Raw genomic sequence first — 17,098 nt, forward strand, 5'->3', positions numbered from 1 at the left:
TCTATACCTCCATTAAAACCACTACAACTGCTGCTGCTCTGTATTTGCCACATATTCAGGGTTTCTGAGAGAGAGCCAGTGAGGAACTGACTGTGTTGTAGATAAACGTGGTTGTTGCATCACTTCCTGACTGGATGGGTCAACTGAACCTTTTCCTCTGCAAGTTGGTGCTCGGGTTATCTCAGCACGGCATCGTTTCTAAAAACAGCGATTTAAAAACAAAGGAACATTACTCCGATTATTGCTACTTGCTATCAATTTGTCGCAATAACTAAAAAGTTTCCAACGGATCAACTTCTAGATTTTTCTGCAAGTAGGAGTCTGCAGGCTCCGATGTGGAAGAAGAGGCGAACACAATCTCTATTTTCAAGTTGAGGCTTAAAATGCTGGTTTACTGTAGCTGTCAGGACTCTTTGGTGGGATTTTCTCAGCTCATCCTGTTTGATTTTATTTGTACTGAATCCACTTTTTGCATCGTAAGGAACTGAAGTGGATGCAGGACAGAAAGAGAGAAAGATGTGAGCTGCAGGCCTCACAGTCTGCAGCAGCGTGCACGAGCAACTATAAATTGTAGATGAGACATTTTGTGCATTTGGATGAGGTTCAGCATCTTCAGCCATAAAACACCCGGGTTCATGTCAAACCTCAGCAGGTTTCAAAAGTAGCGGTAACCACAGTAACCACCTGTCCTTCACACACACTGACACTTCTCCATCCACCTCGCTGTGCAGGAAGTGCTTTTTGATTTTGTGCCAACAGCTTTCTGCTTTATTTCAAGCATGTTTCATGTTGAACTGTGGAAATGGAGACAATGAGCCACTTATTGCTGTGAACTGTGACGAGCCCGGTCGAGGAGTCGTCCTCTTCCTCATGTGGTTCACCACAGGGAGTCCAAACACTGCAAACGTTTAACTCCATGAGAACAACTGCGAGCACAGAATCATCTGCAGACTGCTTTTCTTCTTCCGTGGGATGTCCTTCTGGTTTCCATCCTGGGCTTAAAGAAGTGAAAGCACAAGGTGGCAGTCTGCAGAACGACGGCTCTGCACAGACACGTTCCTGCTTCAGTCAGTCCCACCGGGCTGAGTCGTCTCTCTCCGCCAGCTCTTCTGACGAGGCTGCAGTGGCTCCTGCTGGAGGACGGAGGAGGTTGATGGTCTGTCCCTCCCGGAGCCGGAGAACTGCTTGTTTCAGAGTCCACCTGCCAGGAGGGACACATGTGACCTTATTAACCTCACACAAATCACCAGAGTTTTCTTATTCTGTTCATGTGGAGCCATTGTCCCGCATGTCTGCAGTGGCAGGAGTAATGGATTACATTATTTACAGTCAACATTACTATATCTAACCCATAAAAGACGCCTTGTACACCTGGTGAGTCCCACATGGCTCATCCATCAGGAACATCAGCAGCAGGTAGCCAGAGGGTGAGCGATGCCAGCAGTTCAGAGGTTCTTTCATATTAATGAGAACGATAAAACACACCAGAGACAATAATATACTGGATCCTTTCTGTGCCAACACACGGTTTCCTCTTCCGCCTCTTGGGAGGAGTGATCATAACCTGGTTCACCTCCTTCCCGTGTGGATTACACCGTGCCGACCAGGACTGTCCGCTGCTTTGCTAACAGTAAACCCTGGATTAGTCCTGATATGAAGGCTCTATGGTCAGGTCAGGAGACGAGGACGAGATGAGGACTGTGCAGAGAGAGCTGAGGAGGATCAGGGAGGGGAAATGCAGCGCCCCCTGGGGAGCTCATCAGTGGCCCCGCTGCAGTTCACCTCCCAGCCTGCATTGGGCTTGGTGACTCGGTGACCGACCTCCTGCACAGACGCCTCTCTCACCTGGAGAAGAGGCAGAGGATTGGAAAGGGTTAGGCCAGGCTGGAAAGCTCAAAACCAAATGACACCGGCCTCACCCTGGATGCCAGTGCTGTCTGGTCCAGCTCTGCAGCTCTGTCACTCACACAGTCAGTGTGTCTGCTGTCAGCTGATGGAGGTTGCCAGATCTGCCCCAAATATGTTAAACCCGTCCAACAATAAAAAGCAATCCAAACCTCCATCTCTGTCGAAAATGTATGTTAAAACCGTAAAAACCGGATTTGCATTTAAAAAAAACATGTCACAAACACAAAACCATTCCATCAACCCACCTCGGGTTCAAAAGAAGCTGGATTGTGCAGAAACCCGCCCAATCTGGCAACACAGCCGCTCCGGTCATGGAGCTCAGTTTTGTGTAAATTTGGTGTCTTTTGACAATGAGTACGTACAGCATCGTTCATTCTTCTAATGCATGTAATGATTAGATCACGTTGTTTGTTATATATTCTACCAGAAGAATTAAAAAAACAATGTGAAGGCAAAAACACAGATTTTATTTTGAAATCACTGATTTTGAAACACGTATCTACTTTCCATCTGGCACCGACTTGTTTCTGTTCAGACTGAAGCGGCGGGGCTCCGGAGTGAGAAGAATAGGATCCCTGCTGAAAGTTTCGCGGCTCTGTCGCGGCGGCAGAGCGGACCGCAGCTGCCCCGGGGCTGCTGGGAGTCCAGCAGGCTCCGTGCATGGTACGTCGTCACACTCAACGCGGAACCGATAAGCGGAATCGTTAAAGAGACAGACGAACGATTCCTTGGAATCGAGTCATGAGGAACCGGTTCTACAAAAGAACCGGTTCGCGACTTGAATCCCTGTTGCCCCGGTAACGTGTGACGTCATCACAGCAGCTCCACCAAGCCACTGCTGAAAACGGCTCATCTGTTCCTGATCTTCGGTGCAGTCGGTCCCCTTTGCGAGCCAGCGTTGCGAATTCTCCGTCTTTCTCGTCCCACTGCGTTCAGGATAAGTCGAGGTGAGACACATTTAGCTATAAGGCTCCTTCTGACACCAGGAATCCACAAGTATTGAGAAAAAAGGGAGAAAATCAGTCAAATCCACGGTTTAAATGGAAGGTCTGAGCAAAGAGTGCTTTAAGGCCTGGTTTAAAGGGAGTGAGAGTGTCAGCGGTCCTCAGGTGTTCAGGAAGTTTGTTCCACAGGTGAAAAGTGTAGAAAGGAAACTCTGCTTCACCTGGTTTCTTCTGACTCTGGAGAAATTTCACCTCTTCCTGAGGACCAAAGCTTTTCAGTTAGTAGTGTACTGATTCTGTTGTCTATGTTGTTGAATTTCAGGTCTCAGTCCGTCATCACGTCCACATTTCAGCCACACTTTGCTGATTTGAGTCAAATGGAGTCAAAGAGTCCACAAAACGCCCTCCAATCGGAGGAGTCCCTCAGGATTCAGGTCCTGGAGAAGGCCGTGTTCTACTACAGCCAAATGAGCATGACGCTGCAGACCAGAAACAAGAGTCTGGAGGAGGAGAAAGAGAAGCTGCTTCAAGAAAAAGAGCAGCGGCTGAAAGACTTCCAGGCCCTGCTGGAGCAAAAGAAGGAAGAGATGGAGGCCGAACGTCTCCGCTGGGCCCAGCAGTGGCAGAGCAGAGAGCAGCAGTGGGCGGCAGAAAGGGGGGCTCTCTGCAGCGCTGCTTCACTGAGGGAGCCTGAGGCCAAGGCCCGGTACGAAAAGTCCCTGTGGGCGGAGCGCTTCGCCGCCCAGGAGAACCAGTTGGCTGCACACCTGATGGCTTTAGAACAGGACGGAGCACACATGACCAGCCTGCTCATCAAAGACAGGGAAGAGACCACCGCCGGCTTCCTCAATGAAGTCAGGGCGCTGACTGCCAGGGTTGTGGACTCTGAGTCACAGCTGCATCAGGTCCGAAACGTGATGCTGCAACGGGAGGCCGAATGGAAGAAGCTGCATGGAGACCTGGGGCAACAGCTCATGCAGCAGGTCCAAGAGAAAGAGGAGGCTGTCAAGCAGTTCCATGTGCTGCTCCAACGGGCCAGGGAGGCTGAGGAGGGCTGGGCTGCCAAGGAAGAGCAATGGCTGCAGCAAACAAGAGGGCCAGCAAAGACATTCATGTCTTCATCAACTCAGACACAATTCTGCAGCGTCTCCCCTCCAGAAGAGAAAGCCAGCCAGACAGAAACCCCAGGGCCATCAAAGACATTCATGTCCACATCAACCCAGACACAAGTCTGCAGCATCTCCCCTCCAGAAGAGAAAGCCAGCCAGACAGAAACCCCAGGGCCATCAAAGACATTCATGTCCACATCAACCCAGACACAAGTCTGCAGCGTCTCCTCTCCAAGAGACAGCCAGGCAGTCCTGAAATACCTGAGAGACAAATACAGAAAGAGGCTGGCAAAACCTGCACGAAAGATAGAGAGGCATTATGGCAGCAGGAAGAAAAGCCAAGAAAAGAAAGAGTGAGAGAAGCAGAGAGAAAGGCCTGATGGAGGAAGAAACAGCAGCTCTCCGTCTCTCTGGAGGTCTGAACCTCACATCCTGCTGCAATCCGGCTCATTCCAATAAACTCATCATTCCTGAAGAATCCTGTCTGTTAAACGGTGTTTAATGTCCACACAGCTGTAAGTCTGGCTGTCAAAAGATGTTTCTTAGTCGTGACAAACCTCAGAATTTACACAGTTAATTGTGATTAATCACATTTTGAAATGCTTGTTTAACATTCTGTTATTTTGCATTTCAACACACTTTTAAGCCCATAATAGAAAACCTTTCCTCCCAGAGCGTCTTAATTGGGAATCAGAGAAAGAATTTCCTTTTGACCTTTTGTTTTTTCTTTTAAAAGAGTGATATGTAGACCCACTTTTCTCCTTCAAAAATCCATCTTAAAGAAAACACTACTACATACAACATACACAACAAACGACAACAATTCACCTGAACTGTACAGGGTGACAAAACAATGTCCCAATGACAGTAAAATGAAATGAAAAATACAACTCTGCACTCATTAGACATGAGATTGAGAACTGCCAGAGTTCCCCAAACCTCATCCTGAGATTCACTGTGATTCACTAAAAAAGTCACGTGGAGCGCCGTCAAGACGCCACATCACTCTGACAGAATCAATTATGTGCAATAATGATCTGCAGTGGACTTCAGATGGAATGAAATATATTGATTTACCTGTTTGTGTTGAAGTCTCTGAATGACGTCGTGTAGAGATAACCTCCAGTTTTTGATCCAGTCACTGGAATCTTCAGCTGAAACACAATAAAAAACAAAGAGGGAGACAATACACACTATAATCAAAGAGAAATCAGAGAAAGAAACACTCAAGGAAGCGTCTAAGCAGCATGTGTGTAACCGTGTTCAGCATCCTCCCAGTGAACGCTTGGTTGGAAGAATCGTCTGCGTCAATTTTAATGAAACCTTCAGGTGCAAAATTCAGTGAAATGATCCATAAATTCCACCTGCAACTGTTGTAATGTAGGTTTTAAATTCTTTTCCCCTCTGATCATCTGGGGAAAGCAGAGAACCTGAGCAGAGCGCTGGTCAATACGGTTGTCTCGGTCGGTCAGATGGATGTTGTGGACTTTTAAAGGCGGCGCTCCGAGGCTTTCCATGGCCAGTGGACACGACTCCAACTCCCGGACAGCCAGTCTGTGGTAGTCCGACTCAGCAAATTTACCTGAGCGGACATGAACAGAGAAAAACAAAACACACCATGTTTTCATGAAATTTCACGTGAGACTCTCAACTTTGCCTCTGTTGGTTCCATTAAAGACTTTTTAACACAGTGATCAGGAAAAAAAAAACAGCTTCATTTGGTGATATTTAGAGAATTCCTTATTTAAATGTTGGCAGAAATCAGCAGGTTTGTGTGAAAGAGAGAATTTGAGAAAGAAAAAAAATGTATTTGTGAATTGAACCAGACAAGATAAAAGATTGAAAAAGTAGAAAAATGAATGAAAATGAAACAAACTGCTAATTTATCACCTGGTGGAGGAGTTCAGAATGTAGAAGAGCCACACAGTCAGAATACAACCCCTAGAAAAACATATGGAATCAGCAGTCTTGGACGAGCACTCACTCAGACGTTTTATTCTGTAGAACAAACTCAGGTAAAAAGCATGAAACAATGGTGAAGTCATTCCAAAGTGCAACATCTTGGCATTCAGAAACACTAAAAGAAATGAAGGAAAAACCTTGTGCTGGTCAGTAAATGTTACTTTTATAGAGCAAGTGCAGGGAAATGAATATGGAATCACTCCATTTTGAGTAGAAAATCAGGACACACCCAGTCAGTTTCCTTTCCTTAGTTGGGCGCCTGCTTCAGATTCCATCTGCTCGTCAGTCAGCAGGTAAAATCAGAGCAGTAATCACAGCCTGGAGGCTGCTGGACCAGGTGGATTGGCAAGAATCAAGGCTCCAACAAGAGAGATGTCTCTGGAGACCAAAGACAGGATTATCAAACTTCTTGAAGAAGGTAACTCGACACGTATAGCTGCCAGAGATGTGTTCTGTTCACAGTCAGCTGTATGGAAGATCTGGACCAAGTACAAACAGCATGGGAAGGTTGTTAAAGTCAAGCGTACTGGTAGACCAAGGAAGAGCATCAAGACAAACAACTAAAGACCATAAGTCTTGAAAACAGAAAATGCACAACAAGACAACTGAAGAAGAGCTGGGAGGAAGCTGGGGTCACTGGATGTGACAGAACTGTGCAACATCACTTAAAGAAAATGGGATTTTCAAAATTAAAACAAATGCAAATAAAGGACAGTTTGAATACCACGGAAATCATCAGAGATGAAATAACAGGAGTACAAAGACAAATTGAGGAAATTTATAATCTGGAAATACAAATTTTTTTTTTTTTTTAAACTGAAAAAAGCAACATTTACATACGTAGTTCATGAAAATGTTTTATTCAGTCAGCTCTTACTGTTTCTGTGTTTGTTGGTTTAGGTTATTTTCTCCAAATAGTAGAAGCAGACTGCCGAGTGAGGGAGGGCAGTGGACACTGTCGGACCTTTCTCATGTCATAAGATGAGATCTCAGAGTAAATCCTGACAGACTCGAACCCTCCACTTCCCTCTGCTTCCCGCTCAGACTTCAGTCAGACAACACATCAGTGCGACGGGCTGATGAGTCCCACGTACTGAATGAAACATCCGCTCCTCTGCACCAGCAGTAGTCACCTCACCGGAGGCATCGCACCGGCCGCCGTCACCTCGGATCACCCGGCGTCTCGCTCGCAGTCCCAGCCCAGCGCTCGCAATCTGAAATAGATCATGAGGAGTCACACTCCGCTCCTGGATCCCATGTGAATGATTCCATTCAGAGCTCTTCTAAAGTGTATTGCACTGCTTTTATTTTAAAATATAGCAGCAGAAACTGCTCGGATGGTCTGAAAAAAAAAACCCCCCCACACTACCCACCACAGGCGGTGGGAGAATATCGAGCTGTTCCTGACAGAACGCTCCGCAAAGTCATTTTCAGGCTTTTTTACCTCGATGTTTTATCATGTCAGTGTTAATTTTGGTACTCTGTAATAATTAAAATAACAGTTAGTCTAGATTTTTTTCAAGTGCTTTGTTTTGACAGACAATTCAGAGCAGTCCTGTTGGAGTGGCAGTCATCTACTGCCGTGATAATGAGAGCAGACAATCACAGGTGGAGCGGAGCCTCTTGTGAAATCAGGTGGGTGTTCTGTGGAACGCTCAACAATAAGCTGGTTCCCCATGGTGAACAATACATATTCTTACATGTTCCCTCTTGAATATGTGCAGAAATGCAGCCACAAACCACTGAAAGCCTGTAAACAGTTTTGATAATACCTTTTATTTCCTGTGGAGCTCTCCGCCAGTGGAAATGGAAAACCTCGACGGAGTCCTGGGTTTATGTTTACAGCGTGAACCAAGCTACTTGTGGTCTGATTTATTAAAGTTTTTCCTGATTTACTGACAGGACGACCCGAGACACGCCATGTGGCGCAATCTGTTAAGTGATTTAGCATGAATATGGATTATAGGGCATTTCGAGCAGTTTGGTGTGTTTAGTGTTGGGTTTTCATAGAGTTTGAAGAGGTGGGGGGAATCAGTGATCGTATTATCCTGTCGAGAGACATTTCTTCACCTGCCTCACCGTGACTTTTTTCTGTAGGTTTTATCTTAACTTTTAATTTTTAGATTTAATTTTTTATTTTTAATTATTTTTTCTGTGTCAGACCTCGAGTCCAATCATCCTTCCCATATTTACATTTCGTCTGATATACTTAATAACTCTGTTCACGAACGCAGTCAAGACTTTTTCAACATTTCCATTTAAAGTTTTCGCTTCCTCGTTGCAGAGCAGCAATTTATTGTTGTGGCGTGAAATTGAGGATCTTCGAGTCTTTCATATCACAATGTATGCAGAATCTCGGCTGCTGCAGCTTTTATGAGGAGTGAATTTCCGTCTGAGTGTGTGAAAGTTTTCAGCGCCGCTGGTGAAATTGCGGGGAAATGGAGACAGACGGGGAGCTAAATTATCCGAATCTCTTCAGATCAAATTGCAGCCGGAGAAACCCACAGCTTTATGTTCCTTTCCTCCACTTCATGGAAGATTCCTGCTCATGGTTCACACAGGAAGGTACAATAGTAAAAACAATGCACTTCTTGCTTTCTATAGAACTCAGAGAAGACCTTCACTCGTCAGAATCTGCATGAATGTGACGTAACGTTTGTTCTACCTGCGCAATGCAACTAATGAAAGACCTTCGCTGGGAGACGACTTTGAGCTGACACATATACAAAGAACCACTGACGCGAGCAGAGCTGCTGAGGAAAATGAGTACTAATTGGGTTTCTCCTCCTCATCTCCTCCCTGTGCGACGTGGAGGAGGTGTCCTTCAGCCCCGTCCTTTCAAGATGGAGGCGCAGACGCCTCCCTCTCTGAGCTTCAAACCCCTCGGTGGTCCTGTTCGGCCCTGCTCTGTCTGTAGTTTGCTCATTTGAAACGCGCGGAGCTTTTTGAAGATGAAGTGGCTTTCTGGAGCCGGTGGACGAGCCACAAGGACGGGATGAGATCGAGGATCAAACCGACACACTCCAGCGGCTCATCCTCACAGTGAGCCAGCAAGCAGGAAGGAAGCACTATGACAGGAAATAGCTTCCAACTCAAAATCTTATCCATTCATTGGATTATTTGTATACGAATATCTGTGTATAGACAATACAGCTGAAATCCAACAGAATATTCCTACATGTTCCCTTTGACAACACATCAAAGCAGGAAAACACACAATGGAAACTCTAAAAAAATGCTCATTTCATACAAAGAAATGTGTATATTAAATGAGCAGTCAGGAAATATGTTGCCATTACTTAGACGTGAGGTTAGACAAAAACAGAACACAAGACAACAAAAAAACAAAAATCATAGCAGTATGACAGATAAATGACACCACAAACACCTTGGAAACGTCTCAGTCGATCAGATTAACAGTGAAGTCTTGTGGGATGGATGTGGCTCGACTGGGAGAGCGATCGTCTCTCAGTCTGGAAGTTGAACTGAAAACTGTTGTGACTGGCGTGTGAATGGGTGAATGAGATTAACAGTGCGAAGCACTTTGATGGAAAACAGCTATGTGTGTGAAATCCATTCAACGCATGTTGCAAAATAACCTTTCTGTGTTATGAAATCCATTTACAACCTTGTTTTATTCTTAGGGTATGTGCTGCTTCCTGTATGTAAAACTTAAAGTTTGACAACTGTTTGGCCACGGTGCAACAGAACTATCCAAAATCCACAAAAACATCTAAAAGAATTGGTGCAGTGGTTTGCACAGTGGCCTCACAGTAAAGTAACCTCGGTCTGAATCTGGATTTTCTTTGCAGTTTGCAATTTAGACTAAAACTATATTTAAAAAAAATGCATTACATATTGGATAAGTGGGGTTTTTTTCCAATTTATTTCATCAATAGCTGCTATTCCTGCTGCTCAGGTTCGGCTTTGCTGTATTCATGAGAAACACAGAGGTGCTGCAGACACACTGCCTGCTGCAATTGTGCGGCTGCAGCTGGCGTCAATCCGGAATAAATAATCCTCATATCAGGAGTAAACACGTCTCCTTTGTGAGCGGCTGATAGCTTATCAGGTAAACCTCTGCTACTGTATGTTCATGTCGAGCTGGGAACTCAGGAGTTCAGTGTTTTCTCAGGTGGGACCAAAAGATAAGAGTGAATCCACTGGAATAAAATGGAGGCAGAAGAGAGTCACTTCAGCCTTTCTGACTTCCTCAGGGTTTTATTAATTGGTTGGTGATTATTGAGAGCCTGTTAACATGACGTTTCAAATAGAAATGTGCTGTTTTTGTGTTTTTGTTCCTGAAAAATTTACTGTTAATACGACACTGTTTTGAAGATGACGTCCGTTTGCACGGAAATGACGGAAACTATGAAAAGGGAAAAATCTTGTAATTAGACAAAGTAGTGAGTAACTCCTCTGGAGACGTCTAAAGCGTCTCCACCGTTTGTCTGGAAGGAAGGGCTTTCTTAACCTTTGGAGTTATATTCATAGACTCGGAGCAACGTTGTGGTGTAAACTGACACCTAAAACGCAACAAAAGTTTTCTGTTTTCACCGCAGACGTAGTGTAAACAGGGCCTGAGAGTTTCAGCCTCGTTCCAAAGGTTAATAAAAGAGCGAAAAGCAGACTGTTCACCACATAATGCTCTAAGGTGTGAGACATAAATGTTTCATGATGTAACTTGAAAACTACAGTTCAGTTTTAACACCAAATGTTCATGTTTTTGTAATGAGTGCTTCTCTCAGTTTAATCCACCGTCTCGTCATAGAAAGGCCTCGCATTCAGAAGAGATGAGAGAAATTCCCGTAACTCTCCTGAATTACCGTCTAACGAGCCTCAGAGCCTGAGGAGCTGGTGCAAATTACAGCCAACCGCAGATCTACCTCCAAATGCTTCACATAGACACAGAATCCAAAACTCATTTTCTGCACCTCCGTCCAAATCGAAATCCAGGATGACCGAGGATGCTGATGTGCTGTTCTGGGAGAATCTGAGCCTCCGGCTGAAGACGCTGCTTGATATTCTGAAGACCGAGCACCTGAACTTTATGATGCATCGATAAAAGATGAGGAGTAAAGAAATATAGGGTGGCGGTGAGTAAACAGAGAGGGAAGAGGAGGGAGGGGGGAGTGTCTGACCTGTGGTGGACTGAAGGAAAGATAAGAAAGACCTTCAGAAGGACACTCGGCTTATTTAAGTCCGGTTTGATGTCCAAGTACCAGGTTTATGGGTAATTAATCTTTGGTGAACTTTTGTGTTGAGGCGTACTTTCTAATTATAGCCGCAGTCAAAACGTGTCTTTGACCGAGGAGGGAATCTATGTAATTAACCAAGCTATGAACAGCTGATGAACCTCTGCTTTGAGCTTCACTAATCAATGTTCTTCCATTGGGAATTGATCATTAGGAACTGGTGTTCGGTCTTTAATGGGTGTAGAGCAGCATCCATTCTTTGACAGGAAGAGAGTAGCTCGTAATCAGAGTTATTGCTGCAAAGCAGATCATCATCATGCCTGAATGAACTTCAGAGCCTCCACCCAGAACCATCGTTTTATGTACATTTCTATTGTTCTGTTCCCACCAGGTTACAGAGATGTACAAAATTTGTTATTTCAGTTCTCAAAGCATAAGATATAAAGACTGATTGCAGGTGTGAGGCAGAGAGAGGGAGCTGAGACGTTACCGCCGTCTCAGTGAACCCGGCTGCGTCGTGTTGTTGTTTTGGAGCGAGCTACGATCGGGCTGGTGGGGTGCTTTGGTTCCGTTCAGAGATATCTCACGCCTCATGAAGCTGAAAAACACCATCCTGGGAGCTTCAGCAGACCGTGCAAAGTTTTAACAAACACATTACCACAGTCTGTTTGCCGCCGGGGGAGGAGGGGCGGCTGGTGACTCGTCCAGGGTAAAGCCACCCCGCCTTCATCCACTGCTTGGATCTAAGAGACAGTTCAAGATCTCCAGAGACAATGATCTTTATTGTCTGGTGAAGACATTCAGCCTTTGCAGTTCAGGGGCCACACACAGCCTAATTTCATCTCAGCCTGTTAGATGGTGCCATAATAACCTTTAAATTTCAACGTTAAAGTTTCTCTTTGTGATGGGTCAGAGTACATGATGGAAGCGTTGATAGTTTCACAAGAGCCAAAGAAATATCATTAAAAATGGACACGAATCTAATGAAACCTTCTGCTGCAGAACAGAGTGAAATATCCAAATGGAACTGAACGCTGACTTGAAGGGACCAAGTGATTCCATGAGGAATGAAAATCATTCGTCAAAGACCGAGAAGTTTGAGTTGCACCATTTATGAAGAGAGGAAGTTAAAAAGTTAGTTTAAAAAGTGAAATGGGTCTTGGTGGGCTGCAAAGTGTCCAAAGCTGAAAGGAGACACACAAAGAGGACTGATGTTACTCCAGAGATAAGATATTTTGAAACACGTCGGGAGCCTAAAATAATGAGGAACCCCGTTGGCCGCTCGGCGCTGCTGCTTTAAAAGAGAGAATATCTGACATTAAAAAGCAGTTCTGTCACCTTGTCGGAGTGTATACATCCCTTTGGCACATAGGATGAGGAGGATCTGGATCTGACCGGTAATCTAAGGATTTCTGCGTCTCCTTCCTGTTTCTGCTTCTGTTTCGGAGTCATTTCACACCGAGCCAGCTGAGACGACAGGGGAGCCCGTCTGCTTTTCCCTCGCTCGTACAAGTTTTCTCATTGTCTTTTCAGCCGAGAGCATGGCCATAAAAATAACCACCAGTCTGCAAACGTTAATCAGCAACTTTAACCTGAAACGATCAGACTTTGTTTCACCTGTTGTTGCTTTTTTCCTTTGTGTCAGAAATGGATTCAACCAAACTACCGCGGGTGTTTTTGACCTTTCACACAGTCCTTGAGGATCTGCTGCCTGCTTAGGATGGAGGAGCGTGAAGCATGAGCTCACATGAAGAATGAGCGTCCATGCATGAGACGGCGCTGTGACACGCATGAACAATGTGTGGCGGAGCTGATGAATACACAATAACCCACTCTGTACAGAGAGTATTCAAATCAAAACAGCATGGCTTTAAATAAACAGACAGAAGCCTCTGCCAGGCCTGACGCAGCCCGATGCCGGGATGGAAAAGCTTTGCCACCAGCGGAGGCTGCTGAACCCCAGAGAACGCACCTGCGGAGAAGAACAACCTCTAAGGTCTGGAGGTTTGCCTTTTCTCAGCATTCAATGACATTTCATTGAAATATAACATAAACTTGGTCTTTAAGATATCAGCTGCGACAGTCTGGATTCTGGATGAAGTCTGATGCTGAAAACAAAGCTGGAAGCTCGTCCAGCTCTTTAAATCAATCATCACTGATGGGGTACGTCACGGCGCCGCCGTCTGCTGCAGCCAAACAGGGAAGAGAAATGAATCGGCGGTGCCGGGAATTCTTCTTCTCACGAGTTAAAACTGCACCAAATGTCCTCACTAATGGGCCACGTCGACATGCAAAGAGTGTAACGATGAACTGCCTCTCATTGTTGAAGAAAATCACCGCGAGCGCCGCGGCGTCGACACTCTGCCCACCTCAGAGCGATCGATACCATCAGGCTCAGGAGCGGCAGCGCCCAGACAGGCCATGTACTGAATAATGGTGTCTGAGCCACGGGGAGCAAATGGCTCCACACTCTCTCAAAGTGCCTCAAAATTATTCATAAATGATCCACAATGACTTATTCATGACGGCGTTTGTTTGCGAGGTGGCCCGAAGCCAACGCATCGCAGTCTGAGCTCAGCGTGGAACAGATGTCGAGCGCCGCTGATTCGCTCATGTGAAGACGCGCAGTTCATCACACAGTCGGCCCAAAGTTTCCGGTGAAGGAGGAAACTTTCAGACATCGGAAAGCCCGATCAGGACTGTTCTGTGCCTTCAGTTTGTGCAGGAAAAAGTCTGTTATGCAGGAATTAAACAAACAGCCTGATCCGAACAGCACGAACCTGGGAAAATACAAACTTACGTGACAAGCGAATAACCGATGCGAAAAAAGGAAAATGAATCTGGCCGTTATCGGATTGAAACTCTCTGTTCTCTTCTGAAGGAAGATAATTTGTTTGGCAGGGAGAACACGGACACATCATTAGCCGTGCACGGCGAAGCCGCGTCTCCAGCATCTGCAGGATGAATTATGGAGCGGCGGATGTCGGCGAGGGGATTTCACACAGCTACCTCAGTCATCTGTGCTCAGTTTGAATCAACGCTTACGTCCTAATGAGAGCCCAGTGTAATTATTAGCTGTTGATTACTTCATGTGTTGATGAGAGAAATAAAGAAAAAAAACAAGAAAAGTGGCATCAAATAGTCACTTTGTCTTAATGAGGATGAGAAGAAAATAATATCACAGTAGAATGTACCACCGGAAGAAGGATATAAACTTCTATAAACATAAATAAAGGGTTAAAACATGTGAACACAACAATTAAATCAATTCCTGCTCCTTTTCCAGAGAGGAACTGGCGCTACGTCACACGGCTACATCTTTTAACCGTTTGGATTAATTTGTGTTTGATTTCATCAAGGTTTCCCCCGCCGGGCCAATTTGCCAGCTATATGTCGTTAAGCCGGCACGTCCTGTTGCCATGGCAACATGTACTCCTTCTATTTATCCTGCCGGGAGGCATGAGAGTGCATGTGAACCCTGGGAGAGCCCGGCGTACCGCGAGTACAGTCCGCTGCACGGAGGCGTGTGTCTGGAATGACTTCCAGCTGTTTAGGACAATAAAGAGACGAGTTTCCAGCTGCTGGGATCAGCGTCAGGACCGACGGGGGGCCGAGGGTCCAGCTCCGACGCTCAGGGCATCACCGTGTTTATGGGTGTGCTGAAATGCCAGGAGGTCATTCGACAGGTCACGTTATTGAAGTGTCAGATTGGTGGATGGAAAGAGTCGGGACGACTGTGTTAAATTCATTTATATGTTTTCAGTCCAGTCAGGGAGCCAGCGAGTGTCTGTCCATGTCTGATCTCTGTGCAGTTTTTTACTGTCCAGGGTTTTTAAATGTCTGAGTGAACGGCCGGATGCCCTCTCCCACTGCTGCAAAACAAATGTACCCACAGGTATCGCTCAGGTCGCCTCGACCTGGACGTTTCGGAGCTCTGGCTATCGGGTCGTCTGTTCCTCCTGCGCCGCCGCTTGCTCCTGCTGTTCTGTGTCTTTGTAGTTGATGCTCCAGGGATCCTGTTCACTCTGCCTTTCTGGTTTTTACCTTTTAGAAATAAAATGAGCTCTTTTCTCATTGCTGGTGGTTTTTAACATTTTCAACTCGCTATAAACATGAACAATGGTCATGATCTGGATATTTGAGAGGAAAGACGAGCAAGTTTGATTATTATTACAGGAACTGTTTTCAATAAGTTGCTCTTTCAGTGGTTCTGAACACTGTTGTTGTGTTGGGCTCGTCGCCCTGACACCTCTGTGCTCTTTGCTCTGGTGTTCGTGAATTATCTTCACTCTCCTTTGGAATGCCTCTTTCTGTTCAATAAAGTGTTTGATTCAGTGAAATAGCTCCCAGTGTGCTTCCTTCTTGTTGTGACGGAGAAAACAGTAAATTTTCTCCTCCTCTGTCAGACAGACCACAGAGAAGATGAACAATTCAACAATGAATGGTTTCTGATGCTGTGAAGGACGCGAGTTTGAGATATTTCAGATGTCAGGGATATTTCACGCTAATCTGATGCTAATTGGGATTTTTTTTTTTTTCATCCTCATCAACCAGAGCAATGACATGTTAACAACTATCCACTTTGTGAGGAACATAAATCATACTCAAACTCTTTACCTTTATTCCAACTTTACACTGTTTGATTCATTGTTTCTGGATGATTTTTCGGACTTTAACTCATTTAAAAGCTACAAGTTGTTACCTGTAAACACGGTGTGTCATTATCATCTCTCAGAGATATTATTTCAGACAGTTAAAAGCTCCGACTTCCACCATTACCAAACACCGAGCGTCCACAGGCGGCACAGGTCACGAATTAATTGATTCAGAACGTTGTCGGCGAAAAAAACCCTGAACCCCACTCCCTCCGAGACGCGTTGGAGAATCAACACGCGCCATGTTGTTTTGACATCATACTCCAAAAAAACCGTTCCTCTGCTGTTGAATTAACCTCCGAGGTCAGCTCCGAGTGAGGAAAACAGCCGGTTGGTGCGCTGAGCAGTTTGAATCATTTCCTCCAGTGAATGAGATTTAATGAACACGCCGAAAAGGACGAAGGTGAAAGTGACCCTGAAGGTCGGCCAGCAGAGAGCGGCAGGACGGCGTGGATGAGTCAACGCTCAGCGGGGCCGCTCTGCCGGCTCAAACCAGCACCGCGCCGCGTAATCCCAGCCACGGGCAAGGCACCGCGGCGGAACTCGGACTTGCATAACGGTTTGAGTAACGCCGTCGTTTTGCAGGAGGTGACGTCAGGAGAGTCGGCGGAGCGTCCGGTCTGCAGCCGGGGAAGGAGAAGGGTCGAGGGAAGTTTGTCACCACAGATTAGTCATACAGGTCGAACTTTTAAATCACAGATAAAAATGAATTTCCAGATTTAAATAGTAGGGGGAGCAAACCTGTTTGCACTGTATTTGTGTTAAATTTCATGTATTAAAACTCTGGATGCAACACGAGCGATCCAGGAGGATTTCACTCCGAGCTACATGCTACATGCTACATGCTACATGCTACATGCCACATGCCAAAGAGTTTCAGAGCTCACACATCAGCGGTGCTACATGCTAAACAAGATTAAATAATCACTGATGCGCTCATTAACAGCAAAGTGGAGAATGTGGCGACACACAGCGACACAGAAGACAGTGTGTAGACGCAACACACTGTATCAGTGTGTGTTATCGGCGAGCAGCTGCAGGTTGGTACTCCTACCTATAAACAGTGTTATGGGTGTGTCCTGACACTGTGTCAGTTTGGCTCGTCATTCCTCTGCTTCCCCTGACGTCCCTCTGCGTCTTCAGCCTGTTGTCTGAGTCTGGTCCTGCACCGTCTGTCAGCTTTCCCCCACATTTCCTCTCTCCTTCCAGCTCGCTCCTCCCACTGTGTGTTTCCACTCCTAACCTTAGTGCCAGGACACGGCGATCGGGTTTTCCTTGCGTTCTTCTCTTGGTTCTAGACGTTTTGTTCGTCTCCTGGTTCTGCC

The 17,098-nt window shown here is 45.7% G+C and overlaps 1 protein-coding gene across 1 annotated transcript; it reads right to left on the reverse strand.

The window, feature by feature from the left end:
- Positions 1 to 751: 751 nt before the first annotated feature.
- Positions 752 to 16,894, reverse strand: LOC115405791 (cytochrome c oxidase assembly factor 1 homolog). The gene is made up of 4 exons (XM_030115494.1): positions 16,828 to 16,894; positions 5,392 to 5,543; positions 5,039 to 5,115; positions 752 to 1,201 (listed from the first exon to the last, which is right to left on the reverse strand). Exons 2-4 carry the CDS (start codon positions 5,476 to 5,478, stop codon positions 1,069 to 1,071), a joined length of 297 nt encoding a protein of 98 aa, XP_029971354.1. The 5' UTR covers positions 5,479 to 5,543; positions 16,828 to 16,894; the 3' UTR covers positions 752 to 1,068.
- Positions 16,895 to 17,098: the final 204 nt, after the last annotated feature.

Source organism: Salarias fasciatus, chromosome 18 (genome assembly GCF_902148845.1).
Source record: "Salarias fasciatus chromosome 18, fSalaFa1.1, whole genome shotgun sequence".
Lineage (NCBI taxonomy): Eukaryota > Metazoa > Chordata > Actinopteri > Blenniiformes > Blenniidae > Salarias > Salarias fasciatus.

Excerpts from the sequence above, each read along its gene's own strand:
- LOC115405791 (XM_030115494.1), bottom strand. The coding sequence starts at position 5,478 with ATGGAAAGCCTCGGAGCGCCGCCTTTAAAAGTCCACAACATCCATCTG. Across the intron at positions 5,116-5,391 it reads TTGACCAGCGCTCTGCTCAG|CTGAAGATTCCAGTGACTGG; the intron begins GTTCTCTGCTTT and ends ATTGTGTTTCAG. Across the intron at positions 1,202-5,038 it reads AGAGACTTCAACACAAACAG|GTGGACTCTGAAACAAGCAG; the intron begins GTAAATCAATAT and ends CCCTCCTGGCAG.